The sequence below is a fragment of the Fusarium fujikuroi genome, chromosome FFUJ_chr12 (genome assembly GCF_900079805.1).
Source record: "Fusarium fujikuroi IMI 58289 draft genome, chromosome FFUJ_chr12".
Classification (NCBI taxonomy): domain Eukaryota; kingdom Fungi; phylum Ascomycota; class Sordariomycetes; order Hypocreales; family Nectriaceae; genus Fusarium; species Fusarium fujikuroi.
The window spans coordinates 418,276-443,907 of NC_036633.1; the positions used below are offsets into that span (position 1 = coordinate 418,276).

General features: G+C 44.4%; 9 protein-coding genes; 6 read left to right on the forward strand and 3 right to left on the reverse strand.

The window, feature by feature from the left end:
• Nucleotides 1-1,610: 1,610 nt before the first annotated feature.
• FFUJ_14177 (uncharacterized protein) lies at nt 1,611-2,306 on the forward strand (the record flags this gene model as incomplete). XM_023571181.1 has 4 exons in its annotated part: nt 1,611-1,718; nt 1,761-1,816; nt 1,908-2,187; nt 2,244-2,306. 4 exons carry the CDS (start codon nt 1,611-1,613, stop codon nt 2,304-2,306), a joined length of 507 nt encoding a protein of 168 aa, XP_023438236.1.
• A 1,237-nt stretch (nt 2,307-3,543) lies between these two features.
• On the forward strand, nt 3,544-4,141 carry FFUJ_14176 (uncharacterized protein; the record flags this gene model as incomplete). XM_023571182.1 has 3 exons in its annotated part: nt 3,544-3,698; nt 3,748-3,856; nt 3,905-4,141. The coding sequence occupies 3 exons, from the start codon at nt 3,544-3,546 to the stop codon at nt 4,139-4,141; spliced, it is 501 nt and encodes a 166-aa protein (XP_023438237.1).
• A 656-nt stretch (nt 4,142-4,797) lies between these two features.
• Nucleotides 4,798-6,522, reverse strand: FFUJ_14175 (uncharacterized protein; the record flags this gene model as incomplete). The annotated part of the gene is made up of 1 exon (XM_023571183.1): nt 4,798-6,522. The coding sequence occupies one exon, from the start codon at nt 6,520-6,522 to the stop codon at nt 4,798-4,800; it is 1,725 nt and encodes a 574-aa protein (XP_023438238.1).
• Nucleotides 6,523-7,322: 800 nt separating this feature from the next.
• FFUJ_14174 (related to fructosyl amino acid oxidase) lies at nt 7,323-8,708 on the reverse strand (the record flags this gene model as incomplete). The annotated part of the gene is made up of 1 exon (XM_023571184.1): nt 7,323-8,708. One exon carries the CDS (start codon nt 8,706-8,708, stop codon nt 7,323-7,325), a length of 1,386 nt encoding a protein of 461 aa, XP_023438239.1.
• Nucleotides 8,709-9,468: 760 nt separating this feature from the next.
• FFUJ_14173 (uncharacterized protein) lies at nt 9,469-10,380 on the forward strand (the record flags this gene model as incomplete). Its single annotated transcript, XM_023571186.1, has 1 exon — nt 9,469-10,380. One exon carries the CDS (start codon nt 9,469-9,471, stop codon nt 10,378-10,380), a length of 912 nt encoding a protein of 303 aa, XP_023438240.1.
• Nucleotides 10,381-11,117: 737 nt separating this feature from the next.
• On the reverse strand, nt 11,118-12,175 carry FFUJ_14172 (uncharacterized protein; the record flags this gene model as incomplete). XM_023571187.1 has 2 exons in its annotated part: nt 11,118-11,814; nt 11,883-12,175. The coding sequence occupies 2 exons, from the start codon at nt 12,173-12,175 to the stop codon at nt 11,118-11,120; spliced, it is 990 nt and encodes a 329-aa protein (XP_023438241.1).
• A 2,570-nt stretch (nt 12,176-14,745) lies between these two features.
• On the forward strand, nt 14,746-16,698 carry FFUJ_14171 (uncharacterized protein; the record flags this gene model as incomplete). XM_023571188.1 has 2 exons in its annotated part: nt 14,746-15,002; nt 15,054-16,698. The coding sequence occupies 2 exons, from the start codon at nt 14,746-14,748 to the stop codon at nt 16,696-16,698; spliced, it is 1,902 nt and encodes a 633-aa protein (XP_023438242.1).
• A 4,131-nt stretch (nt 16,699-20,829) lies between these two features.
• FFUJ_14170 (uncharacterized protein) lies at nt 20,830-20,986 on the forward strand (the record flags this gene model as incomplete). XM_023571189.1 has 2 exons in its annotated part: nt 20,830-20,857; nt 20,922-20,986. 2 exons carry the CDS (start codon nt 20,830-20,832, stop codon nt 20,984-20,986), a joined length of 93 nt encoding a protein of 30 aa, XP_023438243.1.
• A 1,852-nt stretch (nt 20,987-22,838) lies between these two features.
• On the forward strand, nt 22,839-23,507 carry FFUJ_14169 (uncharacterized protein; the record flags this gene model as incomplete). Its single annotated transcript, XM_023571190.1, has 1 exon — nt 22,839-23,507. The coding sequence occupies one exon, from the start codon at nt 22,839-22,841 to the stop codon at nt 23,505-23,507; it is 669 nt and encodes a 222-aa protein (XP_023438244.1).
• Between the last annotated feature and the right edge of the window lie 2,125 nt (nt 23,508-25,632).

A 25,632-nucleotide genomic window follows, 5' to 3' on the forward strand; every position in this document is an offset into this window, starting at 1 on the left:
TCTGAACAGCAGTGGCCCGCGACATTGCTTCTTTTCTCGCCTGCCCTAGGCAAGTTGCATATGCAATTTCTCCGCACTTGTCCGTACAGTATGCGCTCTTCCATGGGATGCAGTGTGTTGGAAAGATAAAGTCCTGAGTCGATGCAAACGCAGTGTTCTACAAGGTGCCTGCAGAAGAAACAGAACGATAAAACACAGAGACAATTACGGTGATGTCTCCCTTGCCAGAGGAAATATGACTCTATTAGTAAACCAAGGATGCTACATACAGGGAATGAAGTTCCAATTTAGATAGCTGGGAGCAGATCTTGCTTTTTGTCCGGGGGACTGTCAGCACCACAAACCCGGTTACGTATACTGTGTAAAAACCCCAGACCACAATGCCGAGATCTGGGCCTGCTAGCTTGACGATAAGTGCTGTGATAATGCAGCCCCGACGAATAGCGAAAACGAAAAAGTTCCACACAGCACGTTTGACCCTGCATCTGACGATCGGACGATCTGAGAAGTTAAGCTCTCCGAAGCGGCTGAAAGATGCGGGTGGAGATGAGGCCAGCCACGAACATGGGGGAGAGACAGATAAGGCTGTAGAACACAGGGAAGCTTATTATTGTAGACGGTCACTAAAGGAATGATTTGCAATCATGATCAAAAAGCCACATCTCTGGCATTTCGATTGATATGCGACAGTCCGTAGTGGTATGAACAGCGCAGTACGGAAAAGCCATCGAGCGCTCAGCAAACGTGAACCCAGTGTCTGAATCAACGCCTTCATTAGCGCATCAGCCACGAGGACACAACATACCGGAAATTACGGTGTGAATGTCGCTGTGTTTCGGAGAAACGTGGCTACGACGATCTTGCCCACCATTGCAAGATGCCCTCATGTCTCAGTCCGGGTATTCGAGTTCTCTCAGCCCGCCATGACAACGAGGAAGCAATACAGAACATCCACGCAAGTAAATTCGCTTCTTGTCATTCTCCGCTGAGCGACATGGCTGTTGAGACGCGCCAAAGACCGCGGATCAGGTTCAAGGCCAAGTGTGAGGCTTATGAGGTTATTGAGGCTTATGGCCAAATTGGTGTCAGTTTAGCACGCCGTTGCAAACGGCTCGGTCCGCCAAATTGTAGTGTGCACTATTCGGGGCTAGGTTAGTTCAAACTAATTCCATTAGGTATCTCCCGCTGGCTTAGCCTGATTCGCCTTCGCAGCATGATCTCTAAATGAAACAGCCATGTGCAGTCTTTTTGCCTGTGATCAACAGTAAAGTATGCATCTTAACCAATCTCCCCGAGTCACGATTGTTAGGCTATTGAATGTTCCATTCGATCGAATTCATGGCAGACCAGAGAGGAGCCGGTGATGATGGCTTACCCAGTATCAAGAGGCCGCTGACACTCCGTCAAAAGCAACAAATGTGAGGCGGACGACGATCGGCTTTACCAACATCCGTAAGCGTAGGAACCATATCCGATTTGGCCGCCAAAGAAGTCGAGATCCAGAAGCGAACGTCCCTTCGAACGCAAGGCAACCCTTTCCAACAGGTTGGCAGTCAACAGTGTTGCAGCGGCCATGCAGCTTGCCGATTCCCCATGAGATGAGAGCCACGATGCCGACCAGTACAAATCTACACCACGATAACTTCAGATCGAGTTCCGCTTTGTGGCTTCGGTCCGCGCAAAGCCATACCACTGTCGCTGATACTGCTACGCCATCCGTAACCACGCCGCCACTTTGATCAAAAGGGCTAATTCTTTAGCCCTGGGGCGTAACGTTGGATCGACAGCGAGCACGAACAACCCTCGCGATCTCCAAGTAAGATGTCCTCCCCAAATGTCTGCCGCTTCCCGATCATCATTCTTCGCCTTGGCAGCAAACAACCGCTAGCGACATACTAACATCGTAGGAGCCGCCCCAAGCGTAACCACCTCGCGGGCTCGGCCATTCCACAAGCAATTAGTCGTCACATTCTGAGTCGCCCCCAGAAGAGAATGGCAGCGAAAGATAAGAAAGTAACGACCTCTGGGACCGAAAACGACCGGCCTAGCATCGAGGACCTCGGTGAAATCTTCGACGAGATCACTCGAGAACGCTTGGGACGGCGCGATCCGATAACCCGAAGATGGCAACGAAAGACCTGGGCTTCCCCGATCTGGGCCATAAAGTCAGGACATTACAACATGCAAGTCGGTCCATCCGTCGGACTTCATCGTGTATACCATTATTGACTCTTCCGAAACAGATGCTTCCCCACGAGACGACACCAACTTCCAATGATCGCCGACGTGGACCATTTGGTACATAAGCGACCTCGCATGAGTGTGGAAAAGCAGTTTGCACTCTAAACTACCACTTTCGAGCCAGGTTCGCTTATTTCATGCCCTCGGTGCAGTGACTACGCGATGTGAACAGCGTGGGCGGAAACATCCTTTTTGGACACGGCGTGGCACAAAAGAGAGCTGGGTTGTTACATTGTGCGCTACATGGTGTGATTCTGGTGTTTATGAGAGAGATGGAATATCTTTGCCGGTTATGTCAGGTTGTTTGTGATGAATAGAAAGCCCAGTCGCTATATCGACTCTGATCGTGATCATTTCCATTTGACCTTCCCATCTCATCATCGCCTGTGGAACTCGCAACCAACTCAGCAACTGCATCGTTAGAGGAGTTCCTTTTGCATGCGATCCGAGGCTTCTCTGGAGAGTCTGACGGCAGACCCGTATAGCCCACGGATCTTGTGAGACGCATAGTATGAAAAGAAGTACCACTTATGTTATTGCGTCTATCGTGGCTTAAGTACTGGAACCGGTCAACGCGATAAGTAGAGATTTTGCTATTTTAAAATGCTCCAAGAGTGACGATGAGGATGATGCTGAAGATGCATGCGCTAAATGTCTTTACAGGTGGGGGCCTCCTGCTGTGAGAGACAACGGGGTCAAGATGCCCTGTGAAGTCCCCTGCAAATTGCCCTGCAGGGCTAGAGCGATCGCCCCCAAAATGTCTAGGGTCAGGCAGGCTCATTTCTCTCCTCAACCGTCACTTCATTCTTCACGCCAATCTACGGGACTTGACCTCAACGTTCGGTAGACCTTTCGCATCGTCGAATCAGGCATCGACTAGCATAATCATCGACCTATCTCTCGAGCGCATAAACACATTGACCCTCTGGAGCCAGCATGGCCGGACATTGGATAAGGTCTGCGCTACCACGGCGTCGCGTCGAGATGTTTCCGCGACCCTCTTGTCTGAACCGTGGTAAGTTTCTCACGTCGGCATTGGATCCTCCCGCCGACAAGCGCGTACAAGGCTCTACGGCACATGCTTCTTCACAGCATCTAACCATTGTTGACTCTTTATTGCAGTCGATGAACCATAAAAACACATATAAATGCTTGCAAGAACTGTCGCCCCGAGCGCCCCGATTGTACGATTGTACGACCCCGAACGCGAACCACCGCTCGTTCGACGAGAGCGTCGGCCGCAAGAACCACCGCCCCGCGCGCGTGTGCAATTACCTGCCGTAGTAGTCGATACCTCCGATCATGCTTCGCCGACCAAAGTATATGCCATCTTCCGTCATGTCCAGAACCACAGCAACACACCCAAAGCTTCGCTGCAAACCTGCAAAGGACTCAATACACCTTGGAACCGAAAACCCGAACATTATCGAGCCCGACACACCCGCGGGACCCGCTCGGTGCCTTGCTTCATTTCGGCGACAAGTGGTGGACTGAGATAGCCCTCAGAGGTGCCTGCAACAGCCATCGCTCATACAACAACGGTCTCATCAACCCGAAGCGCGGTCACATCGCACGTCGGAGAGTTGATACCCCTGATAATGCTTTCTGGACCAAAGTATGCGCCATATCCGTCAGAACCAGAATCACAGTGACATAACGAAAGCTTGTTGTGAGCCTGCGAAAGACCGAGGGATCTCGCACCTGTCAACGCGAGCCCAGACCAGCCCATCCATATCTACGACCAGCGTCACACCAACTCAAGTGCTTATCACAAGTTGCTTTCCGCAACTGCTCGCGCTTCATGGCCTTACGCCTCTGCCTTTCCAGCTCCACAAGGCTGATGGCAACACATGCCTGGAACTGCAATGCTGGTGCGACTGCCAGACCTGCCCTTTACTAAGAATATCCCCTCCACATTGCAAACTCGAAAAGGTGAAGGATCTGAATTATTTCATAAATGAGTCCTACGCAATAGAAAAGCCAAACTAGAAGACAGGTACAACAACCGAGATCCACTGGTTGTTTCGTAGGTTTAGACCTACAGTTAGCCAACCTCAGAATCATACCACTCCATTGTGACAAAAACAAGGGCAGCAGATTGCGTCTTCCACGTAGCTTCTACCGCCGGTTTCTTTAGTTGCTGAGTACAAAATCGAGTGTCGACACAAGAACAAGCACGACATCACTTCTGGGATGCCTCAACCCATCTCAACGAGCGAGGCCGAGTCTCCACGGAACACCCCTTTCCCATTCGAGCTTGGTATCGCCTCCCTGGAACAGATACTGCCCCCTTTTCGGCATCTCGAACGCCGCGATTGGCAGCTGATGACAACATCCATTGTTTAAGCTTATTTTCCCCGCATCACATCAGCCGCAGGGCGATCGGGTGTCTCCCAAGATTGATCCAAGCTCCAGCGTCGAGTCTGAAATGATGTCGCAGAGGGGATGATCCGCAGCAATATATATTCATACTTAAGCATTAGTATGATATATCAAAGTCAACTGGTAATAAGGAAGCCAAGCTTGTAAGATATATTAAAGTTGAACTTCGTTAATTTAGTTCATAGAGTTGATCTTCAAATATTGTGAAGATTCTTCGGCCGCTCTCCAACCATCTAGTAGAGCGCCATGTGCCATTGCAAAATGGTCACGGGAGCAATGTTCGCCAGCAAATCTCAGGACACCGCCATCCTCATTTATCATAGGCACTTGGAGAAGTTCCCTATGCCTTATTTCGGAGACACCCGTAATCATATGACTATAAGAACCCTTCGAGTAAGCGTCCTGTCCCCACCGCGTGACATGAACGGACTCTATCTCCGGGGGCTCAACGCCAAACCACTGTGTAAGAGCTCGGTGGAAGATCTGGCCAACGTCTTCGTCTTCTTTTTCTTCGACAGTGATAGAAGTGTTGCATGAAACGAAGGCGCAAAGCACTGGCTGCCCTGTGAGACTGTCAAGATTCATAACCGGCAGTCGATATACATCAGGGGTGACAGAGCCATCGCTACTGATAGAGATACCGCTCAACTCTGAGGTAAAGCCCAAAAAGGAGTCAGGCATGTCGTCGTCGCTCTGGGTGTCTCCTCGAATAAACCCACTGGTAATAATCGATCTGTAGGGCTCATCGTTCCACCATGGCTTAGAATAAACGGCAAAGACCTTGTCGAGCGTGCCAAAGCCAAGAGATTCTATAGCCTCTTGCTTATCGGCTGGCAAACTGGGTGTGAACATTTCTGTTTTCGCGGTATCCTTCAATACGCCGAGGGGCATCGTGCACACCACTTCTCTAGCGGTAAAGTTTCCTCGGGTCGTCTCGATAGAAATAGGGTTACTACCCCAGGCGATTCCTGTAACGACAGTATTGAATGATATGCTGCCAGCCTCGAGAAGTGGTTTGGCGATTTCGTTGGTGATTTCGATATATCCGTCTTGGAGGACGATATGTTCGCCATCAAAATCGTCCACTGCGTATTCCAACAGCCCGACACCAGGCTTGCTCTCAGAGCGCAGAGGCTCTGTAGTTCGGGCTAGAAGGGGAGCAGCCTCCATGCTTTCTATTCCTTGAAACAGTGAACCCAAAGTATGGTGGTATTCTCTAGGCACAACCTCAAATGCATTCTGGAAAGCGTTTCTGCTCACCAGTGATTGTAAGATCGATACATACTTGGCAGCCTTTTCGGGAAGACCAGCGGCAAGGTCTTGCACTTGTGCGATTGCCTTTTCGTGACATGAAGCAATCAGCTGGCCTATACAGGTCGGAACCACCAAGCCATTGGTACAGGTTGTCTTGGGCATGGTGGTGGCGGCAGGGCATACCGTTCCCTCAGAGCTGACTTGCTGATTTGCTTTGCAAGTCTCGCTGTTCTGCTCCTCCGCCGGTGTCTGGAATAGCACAGATCCTTGCATAGCCCTGTACCGTTTTTGTGGCACAATGCTCATAAGCGGATTTGGTCGCGCTGGGGTACCTATGCCATGGATCCAATTGGCCCCCGTGTCCAGGCGCTGTCCTTGGACATCAACGGAAGCTATACGGCCGCCAATGCGGTCGCGTGCCTCCAGGATCCTTAGTCGTCTGGGTGTGCATCCGCCCGATGTGTCGTTCGACTGGAGGATTCGGGAAGCAAATGCCAACCCCGAAATGCCTGCCCCAATCACAATCGTGTCATAATGAGCCGGAGTTCCAGCTCCAAACCCATCGACTGCCATAGCTGAGAGGTGCTTGCTTATCATGTCCAACCTCTCGTGGTATTGAGAGGCATTATCAGATTTTATAAGCATTGCTACTACTCTAGCGTATAACAATGAGGTGTATTTGAGCAAGCGATATCGGAACAGCAGCTAATGATACGAGATTATAAATCCAAATCAGAAAAGTCAATTCAAGGAGGCGGAATGGCCGGGAATATATCCGGTGCGGAGTAATTTCAAAGTACCGATTGTCTTGCCCGCTTATTCGCACAAGAACAAGAGGAATGGAAAGAAAGAGGCCAGAATACACAAGCTTTATCATCCAATCACTTATTGAGATAGACCAAAATTAATAAGGAGGATGGTTGACTCTGGTCTCCGCGGACAAGATACCAGTCATGTGCGACCCTTTGGAAGAGGACCAATTACCAGCGTTCTTTTCCCTGCATGGCTGTGGTAAAAATGCAAGGAACTTTGGTAGTGCGGGAAGATCAGCACAACTTTTGCCCCTCTGTGGACTAAGTTAGCGCATGTTCTACCGATTCGAGCTACATGCATGTCATCTCACTGCTGTCGCCTTACCATTGGCAAGGGGTCTTGTTGCCACTGTTACAATCCCACGACAACAACATGTAGACGACGATAAATTTCGTAATTATATATGATGATTGTTAAAGAACTGAATTATTGCATTGGTAAACAGGAAGCTAATAACCAACGACAAGTGAACGGCTGGTCAATGGTCTGATAACAAATTGTATACAATCGCTGGCCAACAGACCCAGCGCATACCCAAGACTTATGTGACTATTTAGAAACCAATGGCATAGGCAGTATTATCACGGGCCATCTTCCAAGTGCAAGTCAATCTCAATAGTCTATACAGGAGCTCAGAGCCTTGTAGCAGTGTGTTTCCATCCCTCACAATCTCGCAAATCGTACTTGAACCGTGCATTCCTCTGCTCCCTCTCGGGAAATTTACCGACACGATCTGGCCTCCATCGCCAATAGTCCTTCCATTTGGTATCCAACGTCCCCTCCATGGCCTGAACGATGTACTTGCCAACATTCGTGAGATTCTTGAATGAGTAACCACTGCCGCCCGTCGCAATCAACAACGAGTCCGGTGCGGATTCATGGTAACCGATGATCCAGTGATCATCATGTGTTTCCACATCCCAGCACATCTTACTGCTCTCTACCTCAGCGTCCCCAAATTCGGGGAGGATGTACTTTGCAAACTCGAGCGTCTTCTGGCGTCCGACCCGAGGCTGTGTGTCAGTGGGATGATACGCCTGGTCGCGCGGCAGGCTTCGCACTCCCCAGTCGCACTCGGGTTCACTCCAACGCTCACGATTGACCAGGGTTATATCCATATTGCAGATCTTGAAGATGCGATCCTCATTAGGAGGGAAAAGGTATCCTCTACGTGTGATGGCCACGACGGGTAGGTCTTTGTACCGCTGATACTGTTCTTCGGTCATGCGTATATGAGTTACGGGGTAGCCCACCGCGTGCAGCTGGCCCTTGAAATCAAGCAACGTTTCCGAGTATGCTCCTACAGAAACGATGACCTTTTTGGCGTGCCAGATTGTTCTGTTCGCTGTGCGCACGCCAATGACCGTCTTGGAGTCGTTGGAATCACGGATGAAGCCTGTTGCAGTTGCTGATTCGCCTGCAACAAATTCCACCCCAAGTCTCTCGCATTCGCGTTTCAGAACAAACATGGCGTTGGTGGACTCAACCCAACCAGCGTTGCTGTTGTAGATACCTCGGAACGTTGCAGGAGCATCTGGTTTGCTTTCATCATCATCTTGATACACTCCTTGCTGACGTTGTCGTCGGTGATGGTCGTACCCCATTGCTGGATACAATTTGAACATGCGGTCCCAATCTGGCAGCTCCACCATATGAGAGGGGTCACCCAGCGAGCGGGTATTAGCGACGGCTGTGTCAAAGGTTTTTGCTCTATCCTCGTCCAGAGAGCCATCGGTGCCATAGAGCCAACCGGTAGGATGAAACACGTCTCTCCAGAGTGGCTCGCGCCAGAGCTGAATAGCTTCTTGCGATAGGATCGAGAAGTGACCGTCGACATATTCAGTACGAATGATCTTATTGCGGTCATAGCCCGCAGATGAAGGTGAAGGGACCTGCCATCGGTCGAGCACCCTTACGTTACTGTAGCCTGCCCGGGCGAGCCACCACGCAGTGGACAGCCCAAAAACACCGGCTCCAATAATAACTATGGGGTCTGTGTGGGTGATGCGTTGCGCCATATTGACACAGTTACGAAAAGCTTGGGACACTGGTGACAAGAAAAGTCCATGGCTATTAGTCTGTTATCAACAAGCATGCTGCTTTTATAAAACCTGAATGATCCGTACCCTCGCACCGTAATCATAATATGATCAGTGATGGCCCAGAAAGGCCTCTCTTACTTGGCCCGTGTTGATGCGCAAGGTCTTACTGCCAAGCCAAGCCGTGATTGTGTGATGTGCAGTTGTTCAAAGTACCCAGCTAGGATATGCATATTCATGCGAGGGCCTTTCAACCCCCCCCGCAGGTTGTTGCTACCGTATTGGCCAAATTGGTGGGGTCTGACACATGATTGAAAGTTCCCTACCTAAGCCAGTAGTGGCGTGAGAAAATGGTTTACAGTGGTCATTCAGCGATTAATTGAACGAGCGGCAAAGTTCCCTCCGATTGCGGCTACGTGGCTTTCGTTAAAGTTGTGCAGTGGTAAAGTTCCGCGATAATGAACCTTGCTAGCCTAAAAGTTCCTAGCGCTCAAACGCGCATCTTGCTCAAAGTTCTTCAGTTTCACGCGTCGTAGCTTAGGCAGCCCTTGATCCCACATCGCGAATGAGACTGAATTAATCGCAAGCTGTATTAGACATATGATACTGCTCTTGACCTATTTAATGAGATCCTCGTAACCTCTATTTGCAACACCTCAACAGGCAGCAACAGAAGTGGCACATAAAATCATCACAGTTTACAAGCAATCCCAACTATCCAACACCAAGCCCCTGCACCATGACCTCTACTCAACAGGACCATGTCGTTCTTCTCGTCGACAACGAATTCTTTGAGAACTTGCCTCCCTGGGTCACTGATAACTTCACCGTCACCCCAGGAGGCTACCACGATGGCCAACCATCTCGCAACAAATTGGTCATTTTCGAGGATGGCAGCTACCTTGAATTCTTCAACTGGTACGACACGCCACCTTCTCTGGATAAAGAGAACTTGCCCATGAGATTCTGGGGACCAAAAACCCCTGGACTCATCGACTTTGCCGTCACTGACACATCCGCATCCGCCGAGGAGTCGGTTGACGCCGCCAATGAGCGGTTGGCCGCAGGGCCTGAGAAGGATGCCAGCCTTGGTATCAAATTCGGCAAGCCTATTGCTGGATCTCGCAAGAAAGCCGATGGTATGGAGATCAAGTGGAAAGTTACACGACCCGAATTCTCCAATGGTGAAAAGACTCCTGGCCCAAAGCACTTCGCCAACGGCAGAATTGACGTTCCGTTCTTCTGTCACGATGTGACCCCGCGTACCGGCAGGGTCCCAAGTCAGGACGTGGCCAAGACAACTCATCCTTGCGGTGCCACGGGTATCGCGGCGTGCGAGATCCTCGTACCCAAAGACCTGCAGACTGAGTATGCAGTCGTCTATTCCAAGATCCTGGGCTCTGAGCTCAAAGCTACTGGAGAGAAGAACTCTCACACACTTGACCTTGGCGTTCCCCAGGGACCTACTCGTTCCGCCGTAATTGTCCGTGCTGCCGAGTCTGAACATGACGTTAAGCGTATGGAAGAAAGAGGAATTGGCTTCTCCGACCTTGTCATTGCCGTCAAATCCCATGGTCCCGGCGGCGAGAAAAAGCGCCAGTTGGGATCCACTGGTATCGAGTCCACCATCTGGCTGGAGGAAGCTGAGTAGTTTCTTATGCATATCTACACGAATGCCCCTCAGGTTTCTTTCGGGTCTATGGTGCTTTTTGTGTACTAAGCCCCAAGAGAATCTCATCCTATGTATTATGGCTTTCCATGTTTGGCGTGCAGTATCTATCTAAATGTCATTGCCCTGTCATTTCGCCAACATCTGGAAATAAAGGATCGATGACTGTCCCGATTTCATCATTAGATAGCTACAGAAGCTGTCAGCGCGTCATACTAAGGGTACATTCAATATATTCTGATTGCTTTTTCAAGTGCTTTCCCCGCTTCCACAATGACGTGATTTTATGTTATCATATAAGTTAGTTGTAGCAGTGCCACCGCAAATGCTTGTTTATCAACCCTGTAAAGACATGAGTTTCAAATTTCAGTTGACCCGTCACTAAGGAAAACACAGAAGTGTCGAGAGAGACATTTGGGCTTTTAGCTAGTCTGTATGGAGCTATACTAACAAGGATCATCAAGGTCACTGCAAAACAGTTGAATGGCGGGATATTGCACGGTATTCTATAACAACAAGGTAAGGACGATCCATACCAGCGGTTCACGTAAATAACATATATTTGTACTATTTATTCAAAAGTAATAGCAAGATTTGGTCTAGCTGATGGCAGGTGAAGTTGTCTAGAATGACTGATTGAAGCTCACTAATAATCACCTCCGAGCAAATATTGGTATGTGATAAAGGTTAGCTGATGTACAGGTAAGTTTAGCAATTGATCACTTACAGATATCATCTTCTGGCCCTTTCCAGCGCGCGTACTCTCTGATACCAGCTGCCTTGAACTGTCTTGCCATGTCCTCCGGCCCATACTTGAAACCTTCGTAACAATCAATTTCATCCCCTTCGCGGAACTTCACATTCATCGTTGGACATTCTATGCCTTGATTCGCCTTCAAGACGAACCGGTGCATCGTTGGGTTATCAGTGAATCTACGTTGGAGGGACCAGTCTTCGTGGCGGTACCAATTGTTACCGAGGACATGATTCGAATTTTCAAAGCCTTGACGAATAAACTGGGTGAACAGACCCCCTACATCGTCATATGACTTGCAAATTTTGTCCATGTCTTTGGTCCCATCCATGGTCAGAAGAATCCTGTCATGTTCATTGCGAAGGCCTGTGGAGCGCAGCCATTTGAGGCGCTCAACCGCGTCCTCAAAGTGGTCATTACCCAACATTGAGCCCAGTGCAAGAAACACCCTAGGCCGATCGACACAAGCACGATTAGCCCACTCCACGCCATCCTCAAACGTGCCCCATAGGCCGGTGACACTTATGTAGGGAAGAAGAGAGACTCTCGTCTGCTCCATAGCTCGTTCAATTGACTTATGAGAAAGGTCAAGTGGACAATAAGTCACCGGCTTTTGCAAGCGGTCAAGTTCTTCCAACAATGGTATGAGCTTGCGTATGTCCCTAAGCGTTTCGTATCAGTTACTCTCTGTAGATTGATAGCCTTTTAATCTCCACATAGAGGTACTTACCCGCAGCCGAGGTCGATCAAGACACTCTCCTTCTGGATCCATCTGGCCAGATCTTCGGAATTCTCGATGAGCAAGGCGGCCTCTCCTCTTGTTTGGTAATAGCTTGGTAAGTGTGTGATACTTGCCCATAGCTCCAAGCCCTTGTCTCCGTAGATGATCGAAGTGGGGAGGACTCTTTGGACATGGTTTGTGAGGGTAGTAAAGGGCCCTTGAGTCCAAAAGAGCTTTTTCTCAAGGAGTGCTTTGTTGTACGATTGTAGTTTACCGCCGCCAACGTTAAGCACTTGACCCATCTTCGGCTGGTCTACTGTCATAATAGTAGTTCAATTGAAGAGTACGATGTGGATGAAAAGGCTTGGAATAAAAGAAACTTAATAGTCTTTGCAATTAAGGAAGGTAGTTGTACTGATTTTGGAAACTCTTTAAAAGAAGGTTTAATATATATGTGTTATAAGTATGTAATTGCAGAGCCTCAATCTTAGCTTATCGACCTATTATAGCAACCTATAAAACTTAGTAATGTCTGTAAGTATATATTAACTTTAGCTACTGCCCTTATTTAATTAATAAAGCTATTTAATAAAATATTAATACTTTATTTATAGATTAATAAATTAAAAGATTTAAGTTAAATTAACTTATATTTATAAATATTATTAACCTAAGTATTACTTATTTATATTTTTCCTTAACTTATATTCCTTATATTATATTATCTTATAACCTAATCTAATTTATTACTAACCTGCTAAACTAGCTTTAATCTATTAATATTTACAGTTTTTCCCTTAATGCTAAAACCTTTATTTCTTAATTTACCTTATTTTCCCTCTTTTCTTTCTTACTTTCCCTCCTTTACTTTATAATAGCCCTTAATTCTTATAATATAATATTTATACTATTAATTTAACTACTATAACTGTATATTTTAACTTTATAAACTACTTTTAATATAGGCTATTATTACTACTTAATATAATTCTAGTAATAAAGGCCTATTACTTTATTAATAGGTTTTAATCCTTTTTTAGGTAATTAATAAGATCTTTTAAGGTATATATCTGCCTTTTAATATAAAGAATAATAAATATATTTTTAGGTATATTATAAAGCCTTACTTAATACTTAAAGATTATAAGATTAACTTACTATATTAGCAGTAATCTATTAATATATAGCAGTTATTTACTTATAATTTTTTATTATTAAATTAAAATATATAAATTTAAAATATCTTTAATATTGAGATTATTAATATTAATTAAAAAACTAATTAAATAGTAATTAATTACTATACTTAAATAGTTATAGTTAGGTTAGCTATTATTAATATTAATTATATAATAGTATATTTTATAATAGAATTCTTAATTTCTTACTTAATATAACTTAATCTCTTAAGGTTAAATCTTTAATAGTAATTGCCTTAATAAGGTAATAATAGAGAAGGCATTTAGCCTACTAAAACTAAAGGAAATATCTTTTTTATACTTATAAATTAAGACTACTTATTTAATTAGATTATAAGGTTTATAGCAATAGCTATATAACCTTAAGACTTATTATTAAGGTTATTATATTTTTTAATATAATATATAATGCCTTATATTATATTATATTAAAAAATAAATATCTTATTATATTATCTTATCTAAGACCTTAACTGGCTATACCTTATATATTACTATAGAGATATTTTAACTTTTTAATAAATATTATTAAATTTTATATTTTAATATAATATAGCTATTTTACTTATTATTAAACTTTATTTAATATTATAATTATAATTTAATATTTTTAAATAAATACTTATAATAACTTTATATTATATAAATAGTTTTAATTATAAATAATTATTATATAATAACTTTATAATTAAATAACTTGAAGTAATTAATGCTTATTTATAAATTATAAAATAAATATATAATCTATAATTTAATATTTAGTATATCTTATTTATACTATTAGTATTTTACTTTCTAAAGCGTGACCTCTTGTCAAGCCTGAAATGCATTATTATTATTATCTTACATATCAGCCCAGTCGGGCCTCAAAACGTAACGGTGGCTGTTGTAACACAGTATTAAATACTTATACCTTTCGGTTGAAACCAATATGCTCTTTGTAAAGTCTGCGGCGGGGCTATCTAGATACGTAGCTGTACTTTATGAGCTGAATCTTGTCAGAAATATACAGGCTCTTTCGTATATACATAAGCAAACTCTAGGTAAGTGAAGGACTTAAAAGTACTGCTACCTCCTCAAAATGCAGGGCGTGGGTCATTGAAGTAGAGACAGACCGGTAGCACAAATCTTGGGGTACTATTGCTTACATCGATAAGGCAAGTACATTGATGTACTCGTTTTCAGTGTAGATATAGGTGTATACAGTGTGGATAATCGTTATAGCACTGTTCGCGACTAGGCATGACAAATGAGTTCTTATCTTCGACATCTGAGCCAATGCCTGTTGTGCCAAGAAAAAGAAGAAACACAGCTGAACTGATAGGACTTTTGAAGGCGCAGTTGGCCCAATTACCGGCGATAGATTTTACAAGGGTGCAAAGTTCCCCGCATCCACGGTAAAAAAGCAAGGCAAATAGCATGTTCACTAACCAGCCGGGCAAATTGTAATTTCTCGGAGTTCCCCACAACATTGCGGCTCTGCGGGCACCAGAGAAACGAGAGGCACTAAGGGTCGCACTTCTCCCGTTGAGGTAACCTCGCCCTGCCCCCTCTTGACAAAGTGGAACGCTATTCTTTCTAACTTAGTTACACACCAACCTGCGAATCCACTTTCATCGTAAACGGGCTTGGTGTCTCTTTGTGGACGCGAGCACTTGGTGCCAAAGAGCACGATGACAACGCTCAACGGCGGGCGCAACGTCAATGATGCCGGCTCTCGGCTGGTTGAACTTCGAGATGGACACGAAATCATAGCACTGGCAACCGAAGATCCAGCGCAACTCAGTGCGCCCTCAGCGCCCAAAAGATACGCATTGCCAGCAGACTGGGAGCAGCACAGAGAGACAATTCGCAGGCTGTATCTTGATGAGAATAGGACTTTAAATGACGTGATGCATATCATGGAACACGACTATAACCACCGCGGCAGGTATGTCTAGGACTAGTTATTGTCTTGAGGTATGCCTAATAGTTCCCTTAGTAGAAAACAATACAAGACCAAGCTTCGAAAATGGGAGTTAGACAGAAAGTATAAGAAACGCCAAAACGCACAAAATAAAGAAACCAAGAGCAACAGACACCGCTCAAGAGCAGGCCAGCCTTCAACTGCTTCATTGGTTAACTATGAATCCCAAACACATGAGGCGGATGCTACCAGCGATAATTGCATCCAAGGTCCGGATATTGAAATCGCCAATGACGCTTTTCCAGAACTCGCTGATGCTGGAAGCCTTGCCTCAGATCTCTATGAAGATCCCAGTAGAATAAATGCTGCTAACCCAATATTCCAATATGCGGATGCGAATGTGGAGTATCCTGATTTTCAGCCTCTGAACGATTCGAACACCGGGATTGAATTATTTGGCAACCTTTCTCCAAGAGTCCCGGTAGCAAACCTCTCAATTGAACACGTCATTGAAGATCCTTACCTGAATCTTGATGGAAACCAGCAATCTAAAGATCTTGATGACGTCCGGGCCGGCATTCAATCTCCTCAAAATATGAATGTGACGTCAACAGGGAACAGGGAACATCAGCAACCTTCTTTTTCTCATAGGCAGTCTCTAGCCATGTCGCAGGCCGTCGGAATTCGATCTGGTCGATCAGCCACTCCGCCGCTGTCGATTGATGAGAAAATTCTCTCCTTAGCTCAACAGCACATTGAGACATCCTTTACCTACCGTATTTGGAAGCTAGATAGCAACGGTACCTGCACGAGTATAAACTGTACTAGCGACGGCCTCGAGCTTCCAGAGACCTTTTTTGATTTGATACGTTCTGCTCATTTGCTACTTGAGCAAGGGTCAACCAACGAAGGAATCCATGTTGTGTCGAAAGCCTTCGCTTTAGTCAAACCTATCATCAAGAGTGGGAATGTTCGCGCTCTCAACTTCTTCTGGGCCTCTCTGGTGTTTCTCGTGCAGTTTGGTCATGTCGATATTGTTATCCGTCTTATGAGACATATTTACGAGATGGCTAAGATTCTTCTTCTTCCTCAGCATCCCGTTGTACAGATCTTCAAGCTGTTAAATGGCATCGACGTGTCAAAACTCGAGGACTTTGTGCACAGAAGTTGGCAAGCAACCGCCGATGAGTTCCAAAAGCAACTTCCTCCGCTTCACCCAGAGTATATTCGCCATCAATGCGATCTGATTTTCCGAATATACGGTACAAGAGACGCGGCTACCGGCGAGCAAAGGCTACTTCAACTGCTAAAGAGCTGCGATGAGACACCGCAAACGAAGGAGCTCAGTCACCTGACGGTCCTCAACGCCATTGGGTACAATTTTATGAATTCCAAAAAGTGGGCGGAAGCGGTGAACATCGGCGTCAAACTCGAAGACCGCGCCCAACGTGCAGATGATATCGATCTTCTTGTGTATAAAATCGGAGGCATGGAGATCCAGGCTCGAGCTTACAATGAGCTAAAGCTGGTTGAGCCAGCGGTGAAATGTTTAAAACAGGCTATACCATTGATTGCCAAAGAATGGGGGCAGGATGATCCCTGGAGGATTGAGCTTATGACTCTACAGCAGAAATGGCTTCGCGAAAACAATGATGCTATGGCTGCAGATGATATAAAAGAAGAAATCAGGACTATTACTGAAAGTATCGATACTGACTAGGAAAAGGGGGATTTATACTTATTGTAAAATAAATATAACTAATTTTTTTTTAAAAGATTTAAATATATAGGTATAAGTTAAAATCTTATATATATATATTAAATATTATATAAAGTATTATATTTTTATATTTAAATTTTAATATATCTTTAAATATATATATATTATTATTAATTTAATAATATAATGTAGTTAATAAGTAAGTGGGTTATTTAAGTAAGTGGGTCACTTTCCTTAACCTTTTTAACTTATAGCTTAAAAAGCTTAAGCTGCAGTTTAAAAAGGCTGGCTTTTACTTACTAAATTCCTCCCTAAATAACTTAAAAGCTATTTAATAAATCTTTATATTATAACTGCCTTTACTATATATATTATAGCACTAACTGCCTAGTTACTTTAACCTTTTTTAATTATTACTTCTTAATAATTTAGCTACTATTTATATATTAATATCTATTTAATTAATTACTTATAATACTTTCTATATAGTTATAGTCTTCCCTTTCTATAGTTTAGTCTTTTTTACCTTATAGTACTAGCTTAGTATTTTATTTATATCTTAAAGATTATAAAGCTTAGCCCTTAATAAAATAACCTTATATATAATTGCCTTTATTGCCTTAATAGCTAACTTTAAAGCTTTAATAATAGACTTTAGAGAGCTATTATAATGCCTTTTAATTTGCCTTTTAAGGTATTTAAACTAAAATTAGGCCTCTATTACTGTCTTTAAGGTCTTTAAAGCCTATAGTATTAATAGTTAAATAGCCTCCTTAGAAGGCATTAGGGTCTATAGCTATATATTAAGCTTTAAGATTACAGTTTTTAGGTTAAGAGAAGTAAGTCTAGCTCCTTTAAAACCCCCCTAAATATTACTTTCTATAAAGGTAGCTTTAAATGCAATATAAAAGGCAGAAAAGAACTTAATCTTAAAAATATAAGTTATAAAGTATTTAATTAGATACTCTATTTCTTGGCTATAAGCCTTTTTTAGCAGCCTAAAGCACTTAATATTAAAAGGCTAGAATAAATAAGATATATAAGCAGGTATATAGAGCATAATAATCTTATTCTCCTTATAATATCTCTTAAAATCGGCTAAATAGTGGCTTTTATAACCATTAAGGATTAAGAGATAATAAAAACTAGTTAATTAGTTAATTATAGACTAATTAAAGTGCTTTAGCTACTTAAGACCTAGCTTATTATTTATTTACCTATTTTAGCTTATTATAATAACCTAATTGCCTAGAAAGTTATATTTTTAGTATTAATTAGTAAGGTAATATTAGCCTATACTAATAATAAATAGTATAATTAATTAACCTTTTATATTAATTGCCTAGATTATAGTAATCTATTTCTGGTTTTTAGGTTGTATTAATTTTAGCCTTTTTTATATTTTTAAACCTATAATAGCCATTCTGGCTATAATAAGGCCTATTATAAAGCCAGTCTTATTAAAATTCTAGATATTATTTAATTAGATATTATACTTTATAATTATATTCTATATAAGCCTAAACCAGCTATAAATAATAGTTAAATCTTTATATTTAGCTTTTTAATAGTTATATCTCTAAAATAAATATATCTTTAGCTTTAATTATTGCTTTATAAAGTTATAAGCCTAGCACTTACTAACAGGTAATATATTGCAATTAGCTAGCAGGAAATTAGCTATTTCTTCTATAAAATGCAATTATAAGGGAAATTCTTACAAATTTAAATTAAAAATAAATTAGACTATTATCTATTTCTCTAGATTAAATAGTTTTTGCAATTTTAGGATAGAATTATATTATAACTAAATACTATAATAGTAGCGATATAAGGTCTTAAAGGGCACCTTATAGTTAGTTATAGCCTATTATAAACTTAATTTTAGGTTATTTTAAAGGGCCTAAAGGGCAAGAAGTATTCTAGCTTTATTTAAAGGCTGTAATATATTAAGTTATTAATAATTATCTGATTAAATAGAAATGTTATAAGGTAAGGGATTTTTAACCTACTCACTTAAATGACCCACTCACTTATTAACCACGTTATTATTAATTATTTATAATTTAATTTAATTTATAATATATTTTATAAATTTATTTTTTAAGTATTATATATAAATCTTTTAAGTAGGTTATATTACCTAATTAAATTTTAAATTTTTATTATTTAATAATTCTTTTATATCTTTATTAACTATTAACTATAAAGTACCAGGCAGAGCTATGTATAATATAGAAGTAGGAACTTTCTAGTTTATACACTCCTGGTGCCTGTCTCGACATGCTTCCAACTTCGACGCCAGCATTGTTGAGCTGTTCTTAAGGCGGTCTTAAGCTCAACCCATTGAAATAGAAAAGTTGCCGAGGCTACTTCACCGCCACGTCAGACTTGGTCTCCAAAGATCTTGTGCCGGGCATGGGAGAGAAGGTCTGCCGAAAGTTCCCTCCAGCCATTGAGTCGGTGGCGTTTTGTTTCCTCCTGTGATTGGATGGGGCGCCAGAAGCGAAGCGTCAGTCTATCAAATCAACAAGCTGTCGCCAACAACAGGGTTTATTTGACATTACCTTATGTTAAGAATGGCGGAAATGTCCCCATTGCGTGGCTGCTAGCGATTACGCAAGCGTTTGTCGCTCCTAGCTAAAGGACATTTCAGAAGTCCTCGCTATGATGCTTACAGAAAGTTCCCAATACTTTTCATTGGGACCAAAGATCCCCTACACTATCGTTGTCATTGTAATGTTACAAGTATAGTAAGAAATGGTTGCATTGGCAAATTATTATATAGTCTCGGTCATGCCTATCCACCCATTGGCAAACTACTACTAGTGAACTTTCTCTTAACTAGAAATCATGGCAGTCTCCTACGATTTCATTGTTGGCTTAGTCTTCAACATTCTCGGCCTTGCCACCAATATTGTTGCCATATGGCAGACCCGAAAACGGCTGGCCACGAGGCAATTCCGTAAGTTCTATCCCCCAGTAACGTAGCTCATAGACTGAACAGCGATACAAGCTCCGTATATATCATCTGATGACATTGAGATGCAAACATTCTCACCGTTAGACACGCCAATTACTGGACGGACCCGCGCCAATCAGACAAAGCAGAATAAAACAACTAAATACCCACGCTCCCTTGCGTTTGGCATTCTGAAGCCTCCTAGAGCTATCAGCAGGGACAAGTTTGATACAGCTGTCCCGTAGTCCTACATCTATACGGCTTCATTGATCCGCTTTCGCCAAAAGTGGACGTTTTGCATTGTCATTGGCTGATATTCCCTGTATTTACCCCAGAAAGGTCATTCTCCCTGGACATTGACGATCACTGACATTCGCAGTCTCCATCACCCTCTTGATCGCTGGCTCTCCTGCCCAACCTCTCATTTAGACACAGGTACGCAATCTTGGTGGTGCCTTACCAAATAATGTGCTTGTTCTGCTGGACCTGTCCTGTCTTCCTCAAAGGAGCATGCAACGTCATTGTGGCAAGTAGTACGTCATCAGAGCAAAGCTACCTCTCTTCCGATACTCAATTTCGCGTCCAACTTCTTCACAACATTCATCACTCTCTGCATCAAACCATCTTCAAACGCACATTTCCATCACAACAAATCTCCGTCTTCAACAGGCTTGCTCTTTCTTCCTTCGTTAACTCGCACAGCTCTTTTGAGCCTGCGGCCCAGCGCGGGCATGAGGCAGTGTGTACGGCGGGCTCTCGAGTGGTACCGCCAACTCCCCACTCGAGAGCTCACCATTTGTCGTTATCAACAGGCGGGACAATGGCGGTACACGAGTATCCCGATGAAGGTAAGCCAGCAGAATAGTCATGCCCCCCCCCGAGCCTTGATGATAACTGACAATCACAGTCGCCATCACCTCGCCATCGCCGACCCCCCAGCTTGCTTCCATTTCCAACTCGTCGCATCTTTCTGAGTAAAAAGAACCCGACCAACAGCGCCGCCACAACCACGCAACATCTACAACCGAGAGGCGGACACCGGAATGGTAGACGCAGCGTGCTGCGTCCTCCTCTTGGGCCCCGAAGCCACGCCTCCCACAGCGGGCTCGGTGCGGCGGACGGACGCCCTGGGGAATTTAGAGGGGGAAGGGGGGTCAGGAACCGGCAAAATGGTGGTACCCGAGTATGGCGATGAAGGTAAGGCAACAGCAGAGTACCTACACTCCCTGGGCCTTGAAGCGAAGATCACTGACAATGACAGTCGCGATCACACTCTGCATCGCTGCCCCCCGCCCAGCTTCTCATTTCCAACTCGTTGCACCCTAGATAGCGCTGATAGCTAATAACAACACCATTCATTCCAACTCGTAGCATCTTTCTGAGTAAAAGGAATCCAACCAAGAGCATCATTACACGATACCATCATGGCTCGAGAGTCCGCAGATTTGTCGCGTCAACAAGCAATCAAAATGGCGGCATCCGAGTATGTCCATCATAGCTACCACCATCAATCGTCTTCATCCTCCCCTCACCCTCACCACCGCCTGACCACTCCATCCTCCCCACCTTCACGCTATTCATAAGCTATTTCGTTCGAAAGACCCTGGCCACCACGAACTGCCCAATCTCCACACAGGACTCCCGCCTGACTGACCACAAAGCCAGTCTGAAACTTGCTTCCAAAAACCCCACGCCGAGACGAACACCGCCGGACGAAGAGACAGAGTCCTCCAGACAACAGATATCCAGCTTCTGACTTGGTACTGTCATGGACGGCGTCGTGCCCCATGGAGGCAATAAGCGATCTCACTCGGACGTGACTGGGCCAACGTCGCTTTGCATAAACCCCTCGCGGGGAAGAACAGCTCCATCTACCGCCAATAAGTCCCCAGTCGGTAAGCAACCACCTCCGAGGCCAAGCACAAGATGGAGACTGAGAGAGCAGACTCCAAGTCGTCGCCCCTTCAAAGCCACCATGACAACCCGAAAGCCTCGAGAAGTCGAAGACGGGTCTCCAAGACATACGTCAAAAGCCAATTCTGCTTCTCAGTAGTCTGAAGAAGCACGTTCGTATTTTCCCATCTTCGAGTACGTTGGGCTCTTCCTCCCACGGTCCAGTTCCCCGATACCAACAAATACCAATGGGTTTCTCCTTCGGCCTCAGGGGGGTGCAAAGTCTACCCAATAGGTGCCTGGCATTCGATCTCGACGACATCTGTATCCACGCGAAGGAGTATAAGTAAGGACGTAAAGAAGATCGTTCTTGGGATTGGGATGTCAAACGAGTCTTTCCAAACAAGCAAAGCTCCAGCTTGCTGCCTTCTCGACCCTGGTATGTTTCCTCCCTCCCTCGCTTTTCCACCCTCTGACACAGTCAGGCAGCCCTCGTATTTCTATCGTTCTGCAGTCCGGGTTTGCCAGATAGGCTATGTAGATGACTGACCGCCGGCCAGACCTATTCGTTCTTCGGTGGCATGGGCAACCAAAGTTTGAGGCTTACCTTTGTGGAACAATCATGGCGGGCATCTGGTGATTTGAAACAGGCACTGACTGAATGGCGGAAGGAATGCTAGATTTTAACTCGTTGTTTGTATCCCAATACCAGAAGGTTGTCGCTCAAACTGAGAAGAAAGGCCGCGAGGACAATCGAAGCAAAGAAGGAGACAAGCGCATCCAGGAACACAGATCATGTCGAACCTGATAACTTGAAATGTATACACGTTCTTCATTCCTCTTCCCCAGCTAGAGTACAACAGAAGGATATGAGGTTGAATCAAGCCAAAGGGACTAGTATTAGTATTTTTGGCTGCATTGGCCAGTCCTCGGGGAGCAAGAAAACATCAGACCTTGATACAGGGTGGTAAAATAAACTCGGCAAAAGGTATCCTGAACTTGGGCTAAACTTATGCTAGGTGACCTAAATCTTTTGTCATTTAGGATCAAGGTCTTTGAGCTTTTTTCCTCCCCTAGTCAGTTTCTTGTAAGCCTTAGGTCTCTCTGACTGTCACTTGCAGATGTACAGGCCACATGACCTGGCGTCAGTTTCGCGTCGCAGTGCCCCTCAATGATAGAATAAGAGGTTATCGACACCATTGCCTCAACAACAAAAGAGATTCGTGAAACCCGACCTTGCACACTTTCTACCCTTTCTTCCGTATCGAGATATCATAAATCCAACATGACAGATCATGATCGTGAAGCATCCTCATCTCCACGAACCCTCCCCGAGGCACCCTTTTTCGCCGATGGTCCTTACGTCGATCGACTTCCTGCGAGCGTTGTTAAGTTTTACCTGAAGAAGGCGACCGTCTCCGCTCCCGCCCTGGTAACTGTTACCCTCAGTATCGCGGACTTCCACCGCTACGAAGATGACATCGCAGCATACGTCCATAGGCGATTCGACTACGATCCGGCAACCCAGGAGATCACATTCCGTATGACGACTCCAATGCACGGTATGTTCGCTAAATATGTCGAGAATACCATATTGAAGGAGCTGAGCAAGCTTGATGAAGGCCATTCCAACTTCAAAGCTGGTATCGAGACTGTCGGTACTGCTCGTATTAAGCTGACTCTTAACTCAAACGCTGTTAGTGCTTCAGGAAATGACACTGAACGCAAGGGGCAATTTACGCTCTATCATCTGTATCCCAATACCAGAAGGTTACTGCTTGAACTGAGGATGAAAGTCCTGAAATGGAGACGATCAAAGCGAGGAATGAGACACGTAAATCCAGAAATACCAAATGTTGAATCTGATACCTTACAGCATATATGCGTTCGTCACATATATCAAGACCAAGGCGCTGGCCGAGGAGCCATAGCTATTGACCAGCTGGTTCATTAGCACTCTGTATAATGATGGAGCCTCTCGTAGGGCAAAGACAGTCATAGTCTGTCTCACATAGAATCTGCAATCTCCAATCGTCAAGGCATGGCTGGGAGTTTGTTGCAAGGGTTCATCGCATTGCGCAGACTGCTCCCTCTTACTGTCTTCCCTCTCGTCTTGGTAGTGCGAATTGAACTTTATATCTACAAGCTGTCAGTTACATTGCAACTCTTGAGCTACTTGCTCCGAGCAGTCCCTTGTCTACGTTAAGGAAAACATTTTGGGCCTATCCAAGGTCTTTCCCGATACTAGATACATGAACTGAGACATTTCTTGAACAGATCGTGGACACTGGATATGGACCTGTAGATATGAGTGATATAGACAGAACTTGTCAGGTCTTAGAAATCGACATAAAGGGTATGTCCTGTATATCTTGCATTTAATTGACGGTAATGATAGCCTTAAATGCGAGCTGTAACTTTCCCTAGCGCCAACGATGGATCGAAATCGGGTTCATCCTAGCTTGGACTGCGTGTCATCACAGCACGGCCCGGCAGATTATCAAATTTGATCCAAAGGTGTCTATTATGGCCTGCAGGTGATGGGGTTGTTGTCAGAATCCCTTTTATGTTCTGAGGCGTAGAGCCAAAGATGTCGTCAACGAAGTCATACGCAGTATATTGAAACATCTAAATATCCAATCTTGCGTGACCGAAGTAGCACATTCCGTCGCCAAACTCCCGGCTTTCGGCGCTGTGAACGATAGCTCGCATCACCCAAAGCCTGGTGTCAGAGCACTCCGTGATCCATCCCGCGCCTATGGACACGCGTTCCATCTTGTTTGTGAGATCCCAAGTGCAATCGGTGTCAAGATACCCAACCCATTGGACTTGAGCGTTTACCGCTCTCTCCCACGATCTTAGACGTGATGAGAACATGGACGGTTTGATCTGGTGTGCTGTTGGTGAACCAGCTCAATTGAATGTGCCATTTGCCAAGTTCCAGTGGAGGTGACCTGCAATCCGCTGCAGCAGAGGGCTATGCAGGCCTCGAGAAACCGGATCAGATCGGACCTTAAGAAATCGACTACCAACTCACAAACACGCAATTCGCAGCCATATACGAGTGACTGAGTTTCCTACGCCCACAATTGACAGCCTGCCTTTCCAAGGTCAGGCTCCCGCGATTTTATCGTTGACGCCGTTGATTCGTCCCTTTTTACCCACACGATTAACAGCATCACTCTCTCTATATTCGACCGGCCATCGACATTCGTTACCAAGAGAATCTTGAGCCTATTTTCCTCTCCCTAAACTCTCAGTGCGTCCCGCTGCCCTCGTATATATGAATAAAAACTAAATTAACTTTGCCATTTTCACTACTATATACAATAAACTAGACGCAGCTACCAGGACCACTGCAGTCATTCTTTAGCCTAAACATGTACATCATACAGTTTGAAGGCCTCAAAATGAGATCGCGGGCCTCAAAATGATAGTGCAGGCCTCAAAATGACAGTCTTATCATAGCATAATAAGAGTAAGGCAGGCTCTAAAGACTTCATCAGAGTTCCAACACGCTACATCATTTTCTCAGTCTTTACGTTCCAAATGACTCAATCATTGTGCGACCCGTGCTCTGGCTTTATAAAAAGCTTTGGGGAAGTTGAGGATGCCAACTGGTCATGCCGCCTCGAAGTAGCCCCAAACATCCATTCACTTCGATCCCAAGCACGAACTGGTTGTCACCTATGTCAAATTATTTACCAGTCTTGCTTCTATTCTGAGAGACTCTCATGGAAGCATCAAGATGATCCTATTGCAATCTTTGCCTCACCGCCTAGAAGTTATAACCCATATAAGGTTGACTATAACGAATTTTGCAAAATCGTCCACGATACGGAAGAGGAAGATGGGTTACCTTTCCGGAATCTTCGCCCTAGACAACTCGAACTCTCGATTAATATTGGAGAAAAGGGGAAAGGGAGGAGTCATGGTTTACCAGTAGTCGGAAATAATGACATACGAAAGGAAGGGGGCCTGTCTTTTGCTACTTCGAATCCAAGTACGCCTCATGGATTACAACGAATTCTCCAATCAGCCAAGGAATGGTTGTTGAAATGTCGCAATGGCCATGTTGG